At 48.2% G+C, this 19,618-nt stretch overlaps 1 protein-coding gene across 11 annotated transcripts in view; it reads right to left on the bottom strand.

Moving 5' to 3' along the window:
- Itsn1 (intersectin 1) overlaps nt 1-19,618 on the bottom strand; it is a 182,084-nt gene that overhangs the window by 48,713 nt on the left and 113,753 nt on the right. For 8 of the 11 annotated variants that reach the window (XM_063270445.1, NM_001136096.3, NM_019227.2 and 5 more), the window contains 7 exon segments: nt 19,283-19,530; nt 17,106-17,265; nt 14,293-14,498; nt 13,557-13,639; nt 8,966-9,132; nt 5,953-5,998; nt 3,764-3,885 (listed from right to left, as the gene is read on the bottom strand). In XM_063270445.1, the coding sequence (XP_063126515.1) occupies nt 3,764-3,885; nt 5,953-5,998; nt 8,966-9,132; nt 13,557-13,639; nt 14,293-14,498; nt 17,106-17,265; nt 19,283-19,530 (1,032 nt within the window). 11 annotated transcript variants of the gene reach the window in all.

Raw genomic sequence — 19,618 nt, 5'->3', positions numbered from 1 at the left:
TGCTCAACTTGATGCTGTTTCAGAGGCCACGAGGCTCACAGATAGCAGCAGGAACTGTAGTGTCTTAATTTCATAGCACTGACCACACTTTCTACTGCCCTCTTGCTTTTACTGATTTGATCCAAGATACTGAGCATTCTATGATCAGGAAAGTTATAAGACATGGGACCTATGATGAAAAATTGAAACTATTTAATCCTTGTCTATTCATACTGTGAGGAGAAAGAATACCATATGAATGCACTCGTGTACGCACACCTACACACACCCACTGCACTGTGAATCTGCAGTAACTGCTGTATTTGCCTGGCCGCTCTGGACTTAGTGCCCTGCCACACAGCCCCCGGAAATGCTTCTGCCTCACCGCTGCTGCTTTCCAAGGGCAGAGCACAGACTTGCCATTCTCCACTGTGTTTCCACGCTGGGTCTTCATACAGGGACCCATGCTGGGCATGTGTGAGGTCTAGAGACAGTGCACACTGCTCTTGTGTAATGTGTTAGGAGTGTGAGGGCTACAATATGTGCTTCTTTAAGGATGGGAGCCAATCACCTAAGTGCAGAAGCAGAAACGTCCGTGAAGAGTCTGCGTCATAGCATCGGTGCTGACGAGGAAACAGCTAGTGGGGAACCATGAGGCCAACCCTGAGTTCAGAGAAAGGGCTGTAAGAGCCCCAAAGGACTTTGGGCGAAGTGAGGTGTGGCTTATCCGACCTTGAGGAACTGAAGGTCAGTAGGAAGGAGGGCTATGGCCCATGGCACTAAGGCCTAAGGCCCAGGGGTCTGGCTGTCTCAGACAAACTGCCAAGTGAAGCTGGAACAGACATGCTGTTGCAAAGGAAGGAAGAGAAATGGCTGGGGGACCTCACAGGAATGATGAAGACAGGCAATGGGAGATCTGAGAACATTTTGGACAGCAGAGGGACACGTGGACCAGAGACCACGGCAGAGCTGCACGGGGGTGACGGCTTAACGGAGGAGCCGTCTCCATCTCTCACAGCCATGTTCCAAAGCAGAGTAGGAGCTGGAGCCTGTGACAAAGGCCTGCAATCTGCCATTCTAGGGAGGATGAGAGCACCCGTGTATGACACAGTAAGACCCTCAAAGGTAAGAGAAGGCCTTTAATCCCAGCACTTAGGAGGTGCAAGCTACTATGTTTGACACTTGAGGCCTAGCCTACATAGTACACAGTGAGGTCCAGGCCAGCCAAGGTCGTGTCTAAAAAAATAAACCAAAAACTACTATAGGTTCACATGCACATTCACACAGCCATTCACACACATACACACGAGAATGTATTTCTGGGACTCAGGACTGGATTCCTCAGCAAGCCCACTGTTCCTGGCCAGCACCTCCGGACAGGGCTCTGCTGCCCCAGATAGCTCCCTGCATAAGCTAACATCTGCTATGCTGCGCATGGTGGCTTTTCTTTGGGCCAAGAGCAAGTCTTTCCTCATGTGTCCCGCATGGGTCCTCCTTCCTCATTCGGGATAGGCCTGGACACAGCTGTGAGGAGGAACTGTGAGCAGCAGGGAGCCGCATCCAGCAATTCTTCCTTCTTGAGGAGTCTCCCTCAGCTCTAACCACCCCACCCTGTCCTCCATGGCCATACCATGTCTCTCACACCATCCCTTTCAGAGCCACAGCAGCTAGTGTGATAAGCAGGCCACAGGCACAGCACCAGAGCAGTTATCACGGGCTCATCCTGTAGGGTCACTGCGACCCTACTTTGTGTAGGTCACAAAGGGCCTGCTATGAGCTGTTGGTCCACACGTGGGAACCTCCTGTGTTATGCGGCAGGCCAGCACTAGGGTCTAAAGGAGGAACACTGTATGCTTCTCCTGTATATAAAACCAGACAGCGGGTGGGAAATGTAGCCATTTGGCAGGCCATGAAGAAATGCCTATGTAGTGAGCCACGTCCCACACTCTCCTTCACGAAGAAAGGGAGGAACGTGGATGGAACTGAGCCAGGTGGAGCCTACAGTCCCAGACTGGGCTTCGCTGAGTTAAGAGGAAGGTGGAGGGGAGAAAGGAGACATTTCCTGCTGGAGAGCCAGCAGGCCGATCTCTTACATTCCTCTGTGTGTGTGTGTGTGTGTGTGTGTGTGTGTGTGTGTGTGTGTGTGTGTGTGTGTGTGAACAGCTGGTTCCAGGATCCATGAGGATTCCAGAACATGAGCAAGTTGAAGTCTCATCTTGTCAAGTAATGTTGGAACATGTGACTCCTGAAAGGTGGAGCCCCGCTACTGAGCTAACTGTGGCTACTACAGAACCAATTTCCAAAAATAAAAAAAAAAAAAAAAAACCAAAAACAAAACCAAAAAAAAAAAAAAAAAAATCCAAAACCTTTTATCTATACCCCTCCCCCCAATAAAACAACAACAACAAAGTTACTGTTACAAAGTAGCAATAACGGGAATGGTGTACAGACCGTGCACGTGGTCTTTATATGGGTCCACCCCTGCTGATGCCCAGCCCGGCTGCCAGCTACGTGCTCACCCTATATGCTCACCGCCCTTCCTGCCCCTGTCATTTGTGGCTGAAACACTTGGTCACCAGGCTCTTACATCAGTTCTTTAAAAAAAAAAAAAAAAAAGAACTCTTTTTTTTATCGACGTGTTTATATGTGTGTGGGTAGTGTGGGCACACAGAGAGGTCAGGAGAGGTCACCAGGCCCCCTGGAGCTGAAGTTACAGGCTGCTGTAAGAACTGACATTGATAAAGGCACTGAAAACCTATTTCAGGTCTTAATCACTGAGCCATCTCTCCAGCTCTAGTTCATGGCTTGTTTTTGTTTGTTTTTTTCCTTTTTTGAGACAGGGTTTCTCTGTGTAGCCCTGGCTGCAAATCGGTTCTTTAACCCTACATATTTCAATAGGTATGTATTAGAAACGTGAACCATGGTATTAAAGTTGAACTACAGAATGATTGTTTTAGTACAGCAGACGATGCTACAGTGGCTTGTCTCGCATCTGTGCAGTCCGGTGAGACTCAGGTGTCGCTACTATCTCTCTTACCTCCTTCCTAGAAATTTAACCGTGGTTGCTTTGGAGGTGCACAGCTATGTAATCCTTACTTTGCGTTTATGTTTGCTCAGGATTAGACTTGGTTGAGGCAATTCTGTGGATGCAGTGCGAATGCTGTGCCCTTCGTAGGTAGCGTGTTTGTGGGAGTTCCATCCATTTGTCTGCACTGGTGATGGTCATTTTCATAACCTGACGAGGTGGCACCCTAGTTCTCGACTGTCTTATCACTTGCAAATAACAAGCATTGCTATGGGGACACGAAATACCATCCGCATTTCCTTGTCTTTACATAAGAACAAGATACATCCACAACCACCCTAACTTGCCATTAACGCCCTTCCACAGGATCGATCTATGTGTCTGGAAGTGAGAACTAAAGGCGTCGGAATGGTGAATGAGGGATGTGATTCGGTACACACAGCAACTGCATGAAAGACACCCACCACACTAGCACATCCCAACACACCGCCAATGAAACACGACTTCGGTATGCCAGGCCATGAGGATGTCTCCATGCAGGCAGGCCCTATGAGCAAATTCTGTCTCCTGCACTCCCAATCTGAGCTTGTTGAACTCCCAGATACATGCTCAGCTGAGCCGCAGCCCTCAGAACAGAGTGCAGAAGACAAGGGCGTCCCTCTCAGGCTCAGGGCCCAGATAGTGAGGGCAGTGAAATGCTGTCCCTTGAGACTTTACATGTTCATGCTTAGAGAATTTTAAATAAATGTAGACACTGACTTGTAGTTCTCCTTCCCACCATCCACCGGGGTTCTTTTTTCGGATCAAAATCAGCTGACCAGGAGCCAGGGTGAGCTGTTCAGGACCCGTAGCAGTGTAGGAAGCAATGACCTGGGCGATTTCTGAAAAACAAGACCAGACGTTGCAGTGGACGGTGCAGTGGAAAGGAAGTTCCCTAGCTCTCTCTCAGGGTCACACACTAGCCATGGAAATCTTAGCTGCTTCCCACTCTGAACTGGGGCCTCTGAATTCCTGACAGTGCAGATGCCCTGCTTGTCTCTCTGCTCAGCTCAGTCTTCTCTGGGCCCCTCACTGCCTCATGACAGCTCCCTGCCACGAGGTGGCATCCGGCCTGCCCCAGTGGGTCCTGTCAAAGAGCCTCCCACAGTTACTATGAACCCAGATGAAGGGCCAGGACCCTGCTCCCCCATCTCCATAAGTCTGAGGGATACTTCCCTCTGTCTGAATAGTAATAGGAGAAAATGAGATTTTCCTCAGAAACCCACAGGAGCCTGGCTACCGCTCACTCACACACAGCTTGGGGAATCTGTCTGTCCCTCCCACCAACAGAGCTGAATTAGCCATGCCTCCTCTTCTGGGAGTGATCCATGGACTTCTGGTTTGAATCACAGAACTGTGAGTTTAACTTATTTCAAGATACAAGATGAACGTAGTTATGAGAACGTCATGCAAAAATAGTAACTCAGCACAGAAATAAAAAAATGTAAGTAGTTCTACAGTTTGTCTGAATCTGGAAGATCCTGTGGGAAGACTCCCAGCAAGACTATAGCCGAGTCTGGTGTGGCTGAACTGTTTACTTCTCCGCATTCATCCCCATCTCAATGAAGCCGAAAGAACAGAAAGAAAGGAAGTGCAGAAAGATGGAAAGAAGGGGCGGGGTTTTGGGGAGGTCCCACACTCTAACATTGCCCACTGTTCTGCAGTGTGAAGGACAGAAGTAGGATCCTGCCCCTTTAACAAGCCCTCACCGCTGTGCCCTGAAATCTGAGGCTGGCCACCACAACAGCAGGAGGAGAAACAGCCTGCCTGTGCCTCAGAAAACCCAGAAGGGCAAAGGCATGGAGGCCAGCTCACAGCTAGTCTGTGTCTAACCAGCTCACAGCTAGTCCGTGTGTAGCCAAGACCCTGAGCAGGGAATCTGCGTGGGCGAAGGACGCTCTCTGGCCTGCTAAGACAAGTTCTAGATTCAAGTTTTCGGTTTGGACAAAGTCCCAGTTAGTGTCCTATTTGGCATCAGCTGTTTTCTGCTCCTCAAAGGACCTGGCATACTAGCTGGTGATCTGTTCTGGCATTTTGAAAGGGCCCTGTGTCCCCAAGTAGCTTGTGAGTTTCAAGGTAAAGTGAGGCCTATCTAAGCACTGCAAGGGGGCTGTCTGGGCCCTCTGGAAGGACGCCCATTGAAAGTACAGACAAGGGTTGGGGATTTAGCTCAGTGGTAGAGTGCTTGCCTAGCAAGTGCAAGGCCCTGGGTTCGATCCCCAGCTCCGGAAAAAAAAAAAAAAAAAAAGAAAGAAAGTACAGACAACTCCCAGCAACAGCAGAGGCCCAGCTTGGTGCTCTGACTAAAATCCCCTTTCCAGGGTCTGTGAGCCCAAGTGGAGCTGACACACGGCCTCTCAGCAGAGCAGTGCTCATTCAAGCCTGTAATTTCCTAAGGACATGAGAGCAAAGCAGCACCGTCGGCCTTGGTGGGAAGACAGGCCCTGGCAACTGTGGCATTTCACAGCAGCCTCCTTCTCTCTGCCATGCCACTAGTAATAGAACATGTGATTTTGCTTAAATAAAACTGAGATTCTGGATTCTGAAGCATAAGTACCATTTGGTACAAGGGTACAAGGTTTGCCTGGGGAAAAGCCCCTGATTCTAGATTAATGAGACCTGTGACCTCCACTGCTGTGTAACAGGAGCCAGCAAGGGCTTTCTAACCCAACCAGAGGACCCTGCAGTTTCCCAGCTCTGTACAAATCAACTTCCCTCCATCTTGCCTGGGAAAATGTATTCCCCACAGCTGCAGCAACAGGCGCCCTTGGGAGTCACGTACATTTGATTAACAGGGAAGAGCCTTTGCCTCTACTGTAGAACTGGCTGTAATAAACAAAGGTTAGGGGACAACCACAACTACGAAGTACATTAACATTGAAACACAGGCATCATGGTTTGTGACTTACCAGGTTTTTTTCCTAAACTCCCTGTTTTCCCCGCAGTTCCAGAGCCCTTAAAACAGAGCAAAAGGTCTCATTGGCACGCTGAAGAGTTCATCATGAAACTTAAAAAGTGATTAATGATACAAACCCACTGGAACCCTCAAACCGCCCTTCATTCTGGGGAGGGAGATGTGGAAGCATGTAACCAGAGGGAGTGTGTCAGGGACATGGGTGGAAGTGGGCGCTTTCCTACAGCCGCCCTTTTCCCTGTGAGTGAGCAGATGCTGGCCCTGCAGGCCGGGAGGCTCTGGATTGGGCTGCTGGTGGTGCAGGCACATCCTGGAGCTGGCAAATCCAAGAGAAGGCGCCGTCTGTGCTAGCAGCACTGTGCTCGACTGTCGGCTCGCGTTACGGTCACATGGCTAGCCAGGAAATATTCCCTACTTTAAAGTACGTAGACCACTACAGACATCTGCGTCTACAGCCCAGACACAATACATTAAATACATTGGCATTTCACTATATTTGTACAAGAACTTTCTTTAAGAGTTGCTGCACCAGCATTGGGAGGATAGGCACCACCCCTGCCCTCACTTCTCTCTACTGGGAAGGGCTGCTGCCCGGCCTGGTGTTCCCCCCCCCCCCCCCCATCTCAGACTGAGCACCATTCTCTTTCCTCTCTTCATGCTGGAAGCACAAGCAAGATCTGTATTTCCCCCAACAACAAGTGTTCCAGAAGCACTCTGGGTCTGAACTCCTCCAGGATACCATGGACCCTGACCCAGCTGAGTCAGCCAGCAGAGACCACGGGAGCCAGGACAGGGACCAGAATGCAATCTGGTGACAAAGTGCTTTACTGTCAATTAACGCTCCCCCTTGAGTGCCTACCCTTGTGGTAAATTAAGCATTTCACTTGAAATAAGACAAAGCCACATCAGAGTCACCGTGAAGGTAAAATGCAGTACGCCCACGAGGAATAATACATTTCATCGTTGCTGCTATATTCCAGCCACTGAAATTGAATGGCCATGAGAGAAGAGAAAGGCTTGAAATAATTTTGGTCTAACTGGTCAATTTATTAAATGAATTATTAATAACTAATAATCTATTAATTTACTTGCTATTTTTATAGTCAGAGTATCAAATAAAGAAACAGCAATGGAAGAGTGCTTGCATTTGCTCTTGTGCATAAGCTTGTAAGGATTCCCGATGCTTTGCGCACAAAAGAGAATGGGTGATGTACAGCCACAGAGGTCAAGGGCCTCCGGCGTGTTCTCTGTGAGAAGCCACAGGCAGAGGGGACAGGGTTCTGTCCTGGCTGAGTCTATAGGAAAGCCGCCCCAGAGTACAGCCTGTCAGACCCATGGGTCCAGCGGGTGTCTGGACCATGGTGCATTGTTTTCTTACATTCTTTGCTCTCACTTAACTTTGTATTTTTATTGACAATTGAATGATTTGACTTTAAAAATCTTAACAGATAGCTATTCCGCAGCCAAAAATGAAGTAACTAAAGGCTATGGTAAGAAAGAGCTTGTAGGGGTTGGGGATTTAGCTCGGTGGTAGAGTGCTTGCCTAGCAAGTGCAAGGCCCTGGGTTCAGTCCCCAGCTCCAAAAAAAAAAAAAAAAAAAAAAAAAAAAAAAGAAAGAGCTCATAGGTCATTGGCTTTAAAGCCACAATGTTTGCTGTTTTTGATACAGACTTTGGATGCTTTTAGGCAGAAAGCTGTAATGTATTAAAATGTAATGTAAGAAAGAGCTTTTGGTTTTCAGTGTAACAGCTTATTTTTATTATGTTACTTAAATATTTATTAAGGCTATTTCTCTGTATCCATCCATCCATCCATCCATCCATCCATCCATCCATCCATCCATCCATCCAGAAAACTTAGACAAAGTTTCGATGAATAAAACAAAAATAAGTTTCCATGTGAACCAGATGGCCTTGATTTGACCTGATCCAAAAGGTTTTCAGTCTGACAGTCGGAACTGGCGTCGACATCTAAATGGAGCTGACTCACTGGCTAGGAAAGGGTTGGACTTTTTCCCTTTCTAGATCTATGGAGTTCAAGCCATTGAGGGAACATTTTCCCCCATCTCCGTTCTGCCAGATCCTGCAGTAGGTAGACTTAAACAAACATCCAGGATTTAGCAAACTGCACATGAGAGTCACCCCTGCAGTGAGCAGGCCATAGGCAAATGCACTACAAATTACACGGCCCATCTTTGCCAAAGCCACTAGGGAAGCCAAGCTGCACTCAGTTTGGCATTTAAATGACAGTGAGTGCGTGACCACTCATGTCTACTCGGTGGTGCCACCACTCCTCTGTCAGCTGTTACCTCTCAGTGCTTAGGAGATGAGAGGGGGAAAGAGAGCAACTATGGATTTAGTGCCCTTGAAAAAACTAAGGTTCACTCCTGTGGGCTTGTCTCTACGTTTCTGCTAGACAGCTATAATTATACCTCGGAACTCCCCTCACTTGAACTTGGCCACTCTAACTCACCCTCCAACCCCAACCATTTCATTATGATTACCACCGCAAGACCACATCCTATGCACTCAGAAATCTAAGGAGCCGTTTCCAACCTATAAGGGCAGCGGGAGTGTCGAAAGCATACCGACCTTCTGGAACTTGACGTCTTTCTAAACACAGAGCAGAAAGCTTCTATTGTGGGGTCAGTATCACCAGAACACCTTCCTTTACATGGTCAAAGTGCTGCTGTAGGCATGGCCCAGAAGAACTAATTAAGCACATTTACTCAAAACCACAAACTGGCTACATGTAGGAATGGGATCAGCACAGAACACTGGAACAGGGTGATGAAGAGGAGGCCCCCGAGTGCAGCCTCCACATAACCTTGGAGTTCTGCACGGAGGAGGCCGCAGCACCGAAGGAGACAGACAGCTGCAGGCCACTTTAGTTACCACATTCCAGAGCTCAGCAGAACCGAACACAGTGTTCCACCATCAAACACTGTGACTCCCGGCCAAGAGAACCAGTACGCAGACAGGGAGAGGAAACAGTTAATGTGGGTTTACCTCTGAGTCTTTAAGCCTCACATAGTTAGAAGGGAAGACTCCGGACGTCTCGCCCACTGTGCCCGTCCACCAGTCACCATCCTTCTTGGTAACCACAATCACATCCCCTTGCTGAAAGGTTAAATCTCCATGCTCAGAACTCTCGTAAGTGTACATAGCAACAAATTCTGGAGAAATAGTGAGATACGGAGAAAGCGTGATTGTTTAACGGCATCCCAGACAGCTTTGCAAAGGCAAGTTTATGATTCAAGAAGACAGGGTGAGAACCACTTGAGAAGCAAGAGGCATGGCTTGACACTGGGCTGCCCCATTCCTGGGCTCTATGTCCCCTACTGCACATATTAACGTAACACACAGGACTGCTGTGAGGACCGGGACAGGAAATGCCCACAGGTGCACTACACATCTCCTAGCAGCATCGAGAATGACCTGTGATTTCACTGCATACATCGCCTCTTTAAGTAAAAGACGTTTCCACACTTAGCTTCAGTTAACACTGAGTGAGTGTTTACTTTGGGCTATGTGTGGGGTAGGATGTGTCCACATGAAGGTTTGCTGTGCAAATGTTTGCATTTCACTCTTGAGGGGAGCATGTTGCAGTTTTCGAAGACAGTCGAATACAGTTCATCCTTTATATCAATCAAATGGTACACCTTTTACCGTCTCTGCCCCAGTGACACCCAAAGCATACAGCGCCATGTATACAAATGGTGGGGCTATTTAAGAGCCAGACAAAACCCTGAGCACCTGGTGATGACTGTGCATCTGCTGTCCCCCAGGCTGAACCAGCAGGTACAGTGGATTAACGACAAGAGTCATATCTCCTTCTAAGAACATAACCAATAATACTTAACAAGCTCATTAAAGACTATTCATGGGATGCGGTCTCACGGAGTGGACCCGGAGTTCTTGATGGTGGGAGCGGGAGGTGTGTGCTCCTCCATAGGACCAGGTCCCTGTAACTGAAAGCAAAACTCGGCTTTGCTTCTATTGACCCTGAGCCCAAAGTCAAGTCAAATCCTAAACACTAAGTACAAAACATTTACAGAAAGAGGCACTCATTCCATCCACTTTGTCAGGCCTTTGTGTATTTTAAGTTACAAAATGAAGCATTTCAGAACAGACACTGTATTGTTAGTTACACTGTAACATACATTACATATTATGATAAAACCCTTCAATGCGGATGGCAAGGCTGGCTAACAGCTAGAACTTTGGCATATAGTTCTCTACTGGCCAATTTTACATTTATAGGATTTTGCCTGTGGCTCAGTGTGGAGGTCAGATGACCACTTGAAGGAGTTGGTTCTCTCTTTCCACCATATAGGTTTTGGGGATCACTCGGAGGTGTCAGGCTTGGCTATAAGCACGTTACTGGCTGAGCCATCTTGCCAGCTCCTCCTGGCTAATGTGAAGAGTTTGTCTGAATGAAAACTGAAATAAGTACACAGAACAAAGCCTCTAAAGTCTGAGCTAAGTGGACATCCCTACCCACAAGAGGTTTCCTTCAAAAGCAGGTGACTAGCGACCTGGGCTGAGGCCAGCCAGCACTGACTGTGGAGAGGTGTGCTGGCCCCACAGCTGACACAGGCCACCCAAGTGGGTGCCCTGACGCTCCACAAGTCATACTCGAGAGAGCACATGACCAGCACCTCTTGGAGATCAGAGCTCTAGCAGGACGTCCCCTTTCGCCTGAAACTCACACAGTTATTGATTTCTCAGTGTTCTGGACATCGACTGGGACATCTGTTCCCCTGGACTGCCCACTCCCATATGGCCATCTCTGATAGGATGCTGGGTGCTCTATATATTTCCTGGATTATCCAATAGGCAAACCACCTTCTTTAAATCCATTTAAAACCTTGGAGTAGTCTTCAAAATAGGAAACTCAGAAATGGGACTTCTAGCTAAGAGCAGCAATATAGTTCCCACCCTGAGCCAGGCCCTGAGAAAGACTCCATGAGGGACTTCAGAAGGCTCCCAGTAGGCTTCCTTGCAGGGGACACTTTAGAGAGGGGCACCGGCTGGTCCCAAGCCACTACTTGGCTCTATCCAAATGGATAATCTGTTTAAACCCAGTTTATAGTTTAAATTAGACGATGTTTAGTGTATTGGTAACAAGAGGCTCACTGATCTGTAAATAGCCTTTCTCTGAATTTCTCATGCCAGTATCCTCCCACAAGCCTTCCCTCCACAAGGCCAGCAGTCTTTCCTGGGTTTTCTTTTGCCTAATTCATTTCAGAGTAGACAGCCATCTAAGATGGGAATCTGCCTCTGCTCGGTTTCCTGACTCTAAGACTAAGGCCGGGTTAGCCGTAACTATTTATTAAGACCTCAAGGGTGGCAGTCTCTGTACATGGTTTTCCACACTGCTGTCTGATGAGAATGCTCACTGCTCTAAGTGGCTCTCCCAGTAAGCAAGGAAATAAGGAAAACAGAGGAAGAGCAGACATTCGCTGGCTTTCATTCTAAAAGTTTCAAGCGTTTTCTCATAATTCCTATAATAGCTTCTCCCTCAAAGGGTGGTTATTATTCCCACTTCACAGATGAGGAAATAGAGGCAATTACTTACTTTCATGTAATTACTATGAGAGGGTCAGAATATGAATTCTCCCCCACTAGTGAGACCTGAATACATACAATACACCTAAGTTTTACAATTGCTGTTTTGAGAAAGAGGAAAAATTTGCTTTTATTTAGGCTGAAGGCATGTTATTTCTAAAGGGTTTTGACTTGCTCTAATAGTGCTGAGATAATTATTAAGAAAGTGTGAATATGTACAGGGAATTATTGTTGTGGTTTGCCCTGGAGTTATCTGTATTTTGATGCTATTTCCACTGCCCCAAGGACAGCTGCCTAGTCAGTACTCAGGACTCTGGTGACTTCACCAGAACCTTCTCCCCATTGAATTTGTAAAGTACAGGTGAGGGGCAGGTACAGGATAGAAGGCCTGTCATTGGAGAAGGAAGGATAGGTGGAGAGAAGTATGAAGGAAGAGGAGGAGACTGGAACAGAAAGGAGAAGAAACAGGAGGGAGAGGGTGAGAAGCCATGGCAGGTGACATTAAGATTCTGCTCTGTGTATTTACAGGTTGTTATGAATGTTCTTAAGGAATGGATGTGTATTGGGCTTTGTATGTTTAGGTGGGCAATTATATCTTATCAACTGGATCAGAGGTTATTGTGCTGTGTGTTCTTTCATGTGCAGATTTAAGTGTAATGGAGTGTGGGGCGGCTGGTCTGGGCCACCACGGAGTTGAGATGTATGTTTCTGGCATGGAAACCTGCCTTGGGAACTAGCAGGTAGAGAGATTGCTGACGGCTCAGAGAGAGGCCTTCGGCAGTGTGATAGGGGATGGAGCAGAGCAGGTGAGAGGCTTTGCTGACTGAGAATTAAGATATCCAGCAGATGTCATGGGGCACTGAGGTGCTGATCCTAGTGGGGATAAAAGACAACCATATTTTATTTTTTTTATATTTTTACAATAATAGATTATCCTAAGAGCTCATATAATAATATATATTCACATAAAATAAATAATAAATTATGTGGAAAAGCTGGAATATTTTTGTAAACAATAGTTACTTTGATTGTTTTGAGAAGGGCACACTGTCCCTGGAGTCTGAACTGGCTAACCCTTCACCTGGGCTGCCTCCACTGAAGCAACTGTTCCAAGAGTTCTGTTTTCCACTGGCAGGGTCTCTGAGGAATGCAACGCTTTACTGCAGGGCACTGAGCACACCCTGTCTTCACTGTGAGGAGGTCACCATGCACCTCCACTGACACCAGGAAGCAGAGCCTGTCGCACTGCCACATGGGTGCTTAACTCAGGTGGCAGCGTCAGCTGTTGCCTACTGCGTGACCATGCAAAAGGCCAGTGAGGCCTCGATTAAGTTGGTTTAGTTCATTTAAAAAGCTTAGATGGGGTTGGGGATTTAGCTCAGTGGTAGAGCGCTTGCCTAGCAAGCGCAAGGCCCTGGGTTCAGTTCTCAGCTCCGAAAAAAGGAAGAAAAAAAAACAAACCAAAACTTAGATAATACCTCCCCCTCTATAGCCTGGTATATGATATCTAGGATTATGCCATACAACGGAGAGACCAGAGGAAAAAAGGAATTATTTGTGTAATAAATACTGAAAATGAATGCTTTGGGCATAAATTATCTGGCTTGGTTACTCACACTGAGGACAGATCTCCTGCCTCAGCTGGAGTGGACCTTCGCATTCAGGGTTCCGAGAGCATCCCTGAACTGCCCAGTCAGTTTGAATGAAGCAGTTATCCGTATAATCAGAGACCGCTACTGGGGAAGCAAGGCCACGAGGGACGTATGCTCAGACCTGATCCTTAAGGAATGTGCTGGGCTTCTCTCAATGCCAGATATAAGCAGAGAATCCAGTTTTGGATGATCAGTGCCTCTAGCACTATTTTGTAAGGACTTCATAAAGTAGTTTACATGGGAGAGTGCAATCTCTGTTACCTCTGTGTTCAGGAGGCTGAAGGGAGCCTGTGTAAAGTGACCTAGTCATTATGAACACTGACAGTCTGCACTCAATGTCCCCCACCTTCTAAGGAGCCGGACACCCAGGTCCTCACCTTCTCCAGGAATGGCTGGCTTGGCGGCTGGGGAAGCCACTCTCTTTAGACTAGAGGGAGCTTCCGTAGGGCCAGTATCGATGCTGTAAGAAGGGAAGAAAAGAGTGTTTTAGTTCTCATCTGAATATCAAATGATGCCACTTTCTCTGAAAGCTCCGAGTCCACAGCTGTGGCGGTCACCTGCAGTGGGGTTAGAACACAGCGAGGGGTGCCAGCGGCCACCAAACCCAGGCTAGGTTTCTCCCCCTTGCTCTGCTGGACCCACAAGCTCAGTACAAGTGTCTTCATCACTGACCACAAGCAACCATGGGGTTATCTTGCTAGCTGTGACCTCTGACAGCCACCGGCTGGTTCTGGACATCTTTAAGTGTTAGCATAGTCAATAACAACCGTAGGGTTCTCTGTTCCATGCACACACTTCACTCTTCCACACTCATCCACTGCTTCCCCAGAGGCCTCGACCGTAAGTATTTGCATGTATTTGGTACTGAGCATAAAGTCAACATCCCCAACAATCCGGGTTCTTCTACAAGTCAGCTGCAGAACAGATACACAGGCTTCCCCGCCAGAGGGGAACTATGGCTCACGAGAACAGTCTCACTTTCTGTATTTCATAAATATATTCTGCTTTTCCAGGAGACAGTCAACCCATGGCCCCCCTCCATTAACCTTAACTAGCACAAACAATAACTTCTAATACTGTTTTCACCAGATAGAAGCAGATAAGTAAAAATACCTTGTGGATTTCCTTACGGGCCCTGAAATGAGTTTCACGTAAGACTTGGGGAACCAACCCTTCTGACCTTGAACTTCTCCAAACCACCACATGTCTTGCTGTTCCAGAACGGTGATGACATCACTTTTGTTAAAATTTAAGTGGTTGTCTTTTTTGGCTCTCCAGGGATACAGGGCTTGTGCTTGGAGCCCTTCCACCTTTTCACCCTTGTGTGGAACAACATAAAGGAACCATGATTACTCTGTGGCTTGTTACCAACCACACACACACACACACACACACACACACACACACACACACACACACGCACACACACACAGGACACCGCCCCAGCCCGACATGAGTGCTAGGCACCTCATGGTTTCTTAGCAATTGCTCATTTCAAAAGTGGAGACAAAAACCCACTGCCACTTCGAGAGGCTACTGGGCCACACTGCTCCAGTCGCACTTGCTCTAAGTCTTTTGTATTTCAATGTAATGGCGCAGACATTTAGGAACTGACTGCACTGTGTGGACATGGGCAGACAGGACATGTACTGGACTGTGCTTTATTTCCCATAATTCCAGACACTGCGATTACAAGAATGAAGAAAACATCGTTTCTGCTCTCTCCACATAGTTTGGATAAAGCGTTTTATTAGCCTTGGAGTGCTGTAAAAATATTCTCTAGTAAGGAACTTAGTGAGCAAGGAACAGATAAACACAGCCAAGTGTATCGTCTGGTAGAGTGAAATACATCACACAACAGTTCTGTTTCCCTGCAGGGTCAGAGGGCAAAGGACGAACCCTGCCGTGGGCACCAGGGACAGTGTCTGTCACAGGGGAAGAGGCATTTGGGGTGGGCCTTGAAGGGCTTTGAGAGCTAGGGCTGCAGAAGGGCACTCCAGGCCAAAGGCACAGCTCGGGCAAAGGCCTTGAGGTGGCGAGATGCATGCACAGCAAGTGGTCCAGGAGGAGGAGCAGGATGCGGGGCTGAGGGTAGCCTCGGCTCATGAAGGGGTGGAGCAGGAGACAAGGCTGCAAAGGCAGGTGAGGCACTTAGTGTCTATTTCAAATCATTGTGATGACTTAAAGAAACAAACAGAGCAAGTCCCACTTCAGCTATCGAGAAATAGGTAAAGAACAAAAGTTAACACCCAAGGACAGTTGGTCCAGAGCCACTTGCACTTGCCTGAAGCAGTTTTTAGTTCTGCTTAAGATCTGACTGGACAAACAGGAAAACGCAGAACTGGTCAGTAGCTCCCATGAGTGTGTGATCGTTAACCCTTGTGCTGCACAGATTCTTACCTCCTCAGGCCTATGACACTTTGACTCTTTGACTCCCGTTTTAGCCCCAGCACCACTATTCTCTGTCCACACCCAGCCCCCACCCCATCCACAGTGTTTATGCCTTGTCTAATCTTTTCAATGAAATCAGGGACTTCCAGGCCAGGATGAAAGGGAAGCCTTGCTCTGGTCCTTGTAGCTGTTCTGGATGTCTCCCTAGTACCCTACCCTGCGTTTCTGAAACAGCCCAAAGTCAGACAAGAACACAGGGCTGAATCCCAAGTTCAACACTTGCGAATTCCATGACACTTAAGCAATTGAGAAATTTTTCCAAGCCTCAGTTTCCACGTCTACCGAATGGACAGCACTCTTCTGAAGACTGCTGTAATGTTCAGAAAAGACCTAGCACAGCCTTTGCTGTGACTGTACTAACAGTCAGGAGGACAGAGTTCCGAGATCTCCAGTCTGGAGCTGGGTAATGTTGCTAGAGAATGCTGAGTTTAGTTTCCTAGGGAATCCCTTACCCTTCCCTGTTCAATTCCTAAGCCTCTCTACTACCAAGGCCCCGAGGGCTTGCTCCTCATTTACAGGGACTGCAGGTCACTGTGCTTTCTTCTCTGCCTCACTCCTCTGCCCTCAGAAGGCAGCAGGCCTCTCAGGGCTCAGCTTTCTATTACTGCACGGCAATCTGGACTGACTTCATCCCCTCCCCTTCAAGTCACCAAGAGATGGATTCTACTTATCCCTAGGGGTCTTTTTCCCCTAATCAGGCATTGATAACAAGACCATCTCACTCTCCCCCAGGCTCTGGAACTCACTCTGGTCCCCTCAGTTCTTATGCCTCAGGCATAGTGCCTCCCTGGTGCTGAGAGTGGGAAGAAAGGCTCCCTGCGGCTCCTGGGCTCCTGCCTCTGACCTGATGGCCTGGGGCCTGCTCTGCCTTCCCCCCTTTGCGTGGCTTGGACACAGGAACCCAGCAGTGTCTAGGCTTCCACGATGAGCACCCTGGGGAGCACTGCTGCTAAGCAGCTGCAGTCTTCTTGCCCACCACTTCCCCACGAGCCTGGGAGCCCCTACAATCTAAGCATTTTTAGAACAGGAACTCCCAGTGGCCTCCTGGAGCCTCTAGGATGGGCATTTGCTGTTTGATTGATTGGTTTTATTCTTTTATCATCATTACATTAACTAAAGGAGAAATGTTTACAATAACACCCCCTATGGTAGCCAAATAGGCTGTCCCAGAATTCTTGACACACTCCCTGGCTCTCCCCAGGGCAGTTTTCATACCTTTTTTATCTATGGACATTGCAGCCTTGGTGACAGCTTTTCAATGAAGCTACTCAGAAAGACACTGACAGGAGAGTTTAAGCCCTCTGCACTCTGAGGTTTACAATAAGTCTCAGCTTTCTGAACTAAGTTCAGTCAGCCAACCCAGCCTCGTAGAAGGAGACTGCTTGTAAATGACATTGCCAACAAATGTCTGCTGGGACCGTTGGTGTGACAACATTGGGTGCAGATCACACTCAGTCTTCACTAGCTGCTCCTACCTGGCCCAGGACGGGAGAAGGGGAGGAGCCAGTGGCTGTGGCTGGTGTGAAGGCCGACCTCTGCCTTAACTGGCCAGCACTGGGTACAGTCAGAGAAGGCTGAGCCGCCCACGTGTCCCAGTTGTCCGTTTCTGGTTTCTCATTTGTGCTGCTGGGCCACCTAGAAGGAAAAGAAAAGCACATACTGTAAGCACTTCCTAGTCCTGGCACTACAGGAGACACACACACGTGCTCGCACACACACGCGCACACACACACACACACGTACACACGCGCGCGCGCGCACATGCACACACAGACACAGATGTGCACACACACACACACACGTACACACACGTACATGCACTCACAGACACAGACATGCACACACGTACACATACGTACACGCACACACACAGACACGCACACACAGACACACACGTACACGAACACAGACACGCATACACACACGCACATGTGCACACACACGCGCACACACACGTACATGCACACTCACACACACAGACACACACACGGTGATTTGCTTCAAAGAAACAAGGCCAACCGCAAACACTGCTATCTCCATGCACACAGCCCCAGACTCTGTCCCCAGCCACGTGTATGGCAGGCATGGCAGTGCACACTTGTAACTGTAGCTCCAGATCATGTGATAACTTGAAGTTAGCCTGAGTTATAGGAGAGCCCATCACAAAGACCAGCGCAGATCAGCTCTGTGTGACTCAGTTGGAGCTTCCCGAGCAAAGGCCAAAGCAAGGAGCAGTGTGTGGCTGGAGCTGAGGTTGGAGGCTAGCTGCCTCTTAAGCAGACTCCCTCCACAGGGAGCGGTCTCAGGCACCCTCAGCCTCAGTCTGAAAGTTCTCTGAGAACACTTTGTGATTCCCTGCGCCCTCCCTGCCCTCCACATCCTCCTTCCTGGGCTGTTACTCTTTCTCCTCCCTCTGTTTGCTCCATCTAATCTTTCTCTGAAAACATGACTGGACTCCTGGCCTTCCATGTGTGTTTCTGAAGGTTATTTGTTCAAGGGGAAGACAGTGACAACCCCTCCCACTCATATACTCACTGCCCACCAGTTTGACACATATTTGAACAGCTACACATGTAGGTCATGGATGGACAAATGGAAGTCTAGGTGGTGGTGAGAGACCAAGTCTTTTAAGCTTGAACTCAGATAAAGGCATTAGTTTCCAAGTCCCCCCACCCCCCAATAAAACCTGAGCTGCAGTTTCTAGGCTACCCCAACAAGACCCGTGTCCCCAGGTTAATCTCCCCAATCTGGTCCAGTGTTTTTAGTTATCCCCCCAACAAATCTGCACCCCCTAGGTTACAGCTTGCCTCTGCCTCACATCCACCAATGCAGAGGGAGCAGAAGTCTGACTCCCAGCACCAGCCAATTGTGCTAAAGGCCATGGTAGCCCCCCCAATTAAATGTGTGCCAGGCTAGAGACACTCACCCTCCGACCTCCACACCACTCCCCCTGCGCTTGCTACTTTCCATAAGACCTTGCCCCAGAAATGTTGGGGGCTTCTCTCACCAAAACCATCCTGTGTGTCAGCTGAGCTATTGTGAATAAAGGGCCAGGAGCGATTGCATCAGATCGGCTCCTGACTGGTCTTTTGGGGTTCACTAAGACTTCCTTGGCACTACAGTGGCTTCTCTGTATATGGATGCCTCTGCTTACATGCTGTTTGCCAAATGCCATTTCCTGATGACCAAGGGCAGAGCCTTGCAGCGGGCAAGGAAGGCGCACATGTTTACATTGTACACTCAGTCAGCAGAACTTCTGTGGAAACAGCTTTCTGTCTTATTTCAAAACACACGACTGACTGCAATTTTAGTTCCTGGCTAACAAAAATAATATCATTTCCTGGCCTGCAGGAAATTACTGAATTTTTTGCTGACGAACATGATTGTCAAGATAGATTATTAGGAAGTTGTATTTCTCCATTTCTTCCCCCAAATGAGAACTATAGATATGTTGAGACAAACCATAGCTGGCTCTATTTTGTACCCTGGTAAATCTCTGTTTGGCAATGGCATTACTAAATCTAGTTGAGAAGCCAACAACCCCAAGTTGTCAGTAGACCAGCCAGAGGAAGGGTCATGAACATACACCATCTTCCTTTCAGAGAGGATCAGAGACTCTACAAACTGCCATGAACAGCATATTAACACGTACGTGGAACTGAAGTCTGCCCAGTTGTTGGGGGTTGTGGAGGGCTCAGAAGAGGTCACTGGCAAAGGAGCAGGGGTCTCACGCAGAGCCAGTTTGGGGGCAGGGGCAGATGTCAGATCGGTCACTGGTTTGGCTGGAGTGGGAATCTCATTTTCTGGAATCTTCTCTGCATAGTTTGCAGGGAACCATCCTGTCTTCCCCTTCAGTTCTCCTCCAAGCCATCCTGGCTCTCCGGTCTGGCTTTCATCCACCTGTGGAAAGTCACAATGCCTCACTTAAATGGAAAACAGCCAACCTTAGAACACACTAATCGCCTCACCACAACAAAGCCACAAGCCT

Source organism: Rattus norvegicus, chromosome 11 (genome assembly GCF_036323735.1).
Source record: "Rattus norvegicus strain BN/NHsdMcwi chromosome 11, GRCr8, whole genome shotgun sequence".
NCBI classification, from domain to species: Eukaryota; Metazoa; Chordata; class Mammalia; order Rodentia; family Muridae; genus Rattus; species Rattus norvegicus.
This window is presented reverse-complemented; position numbering and strand designations above follow the sequence as displayed.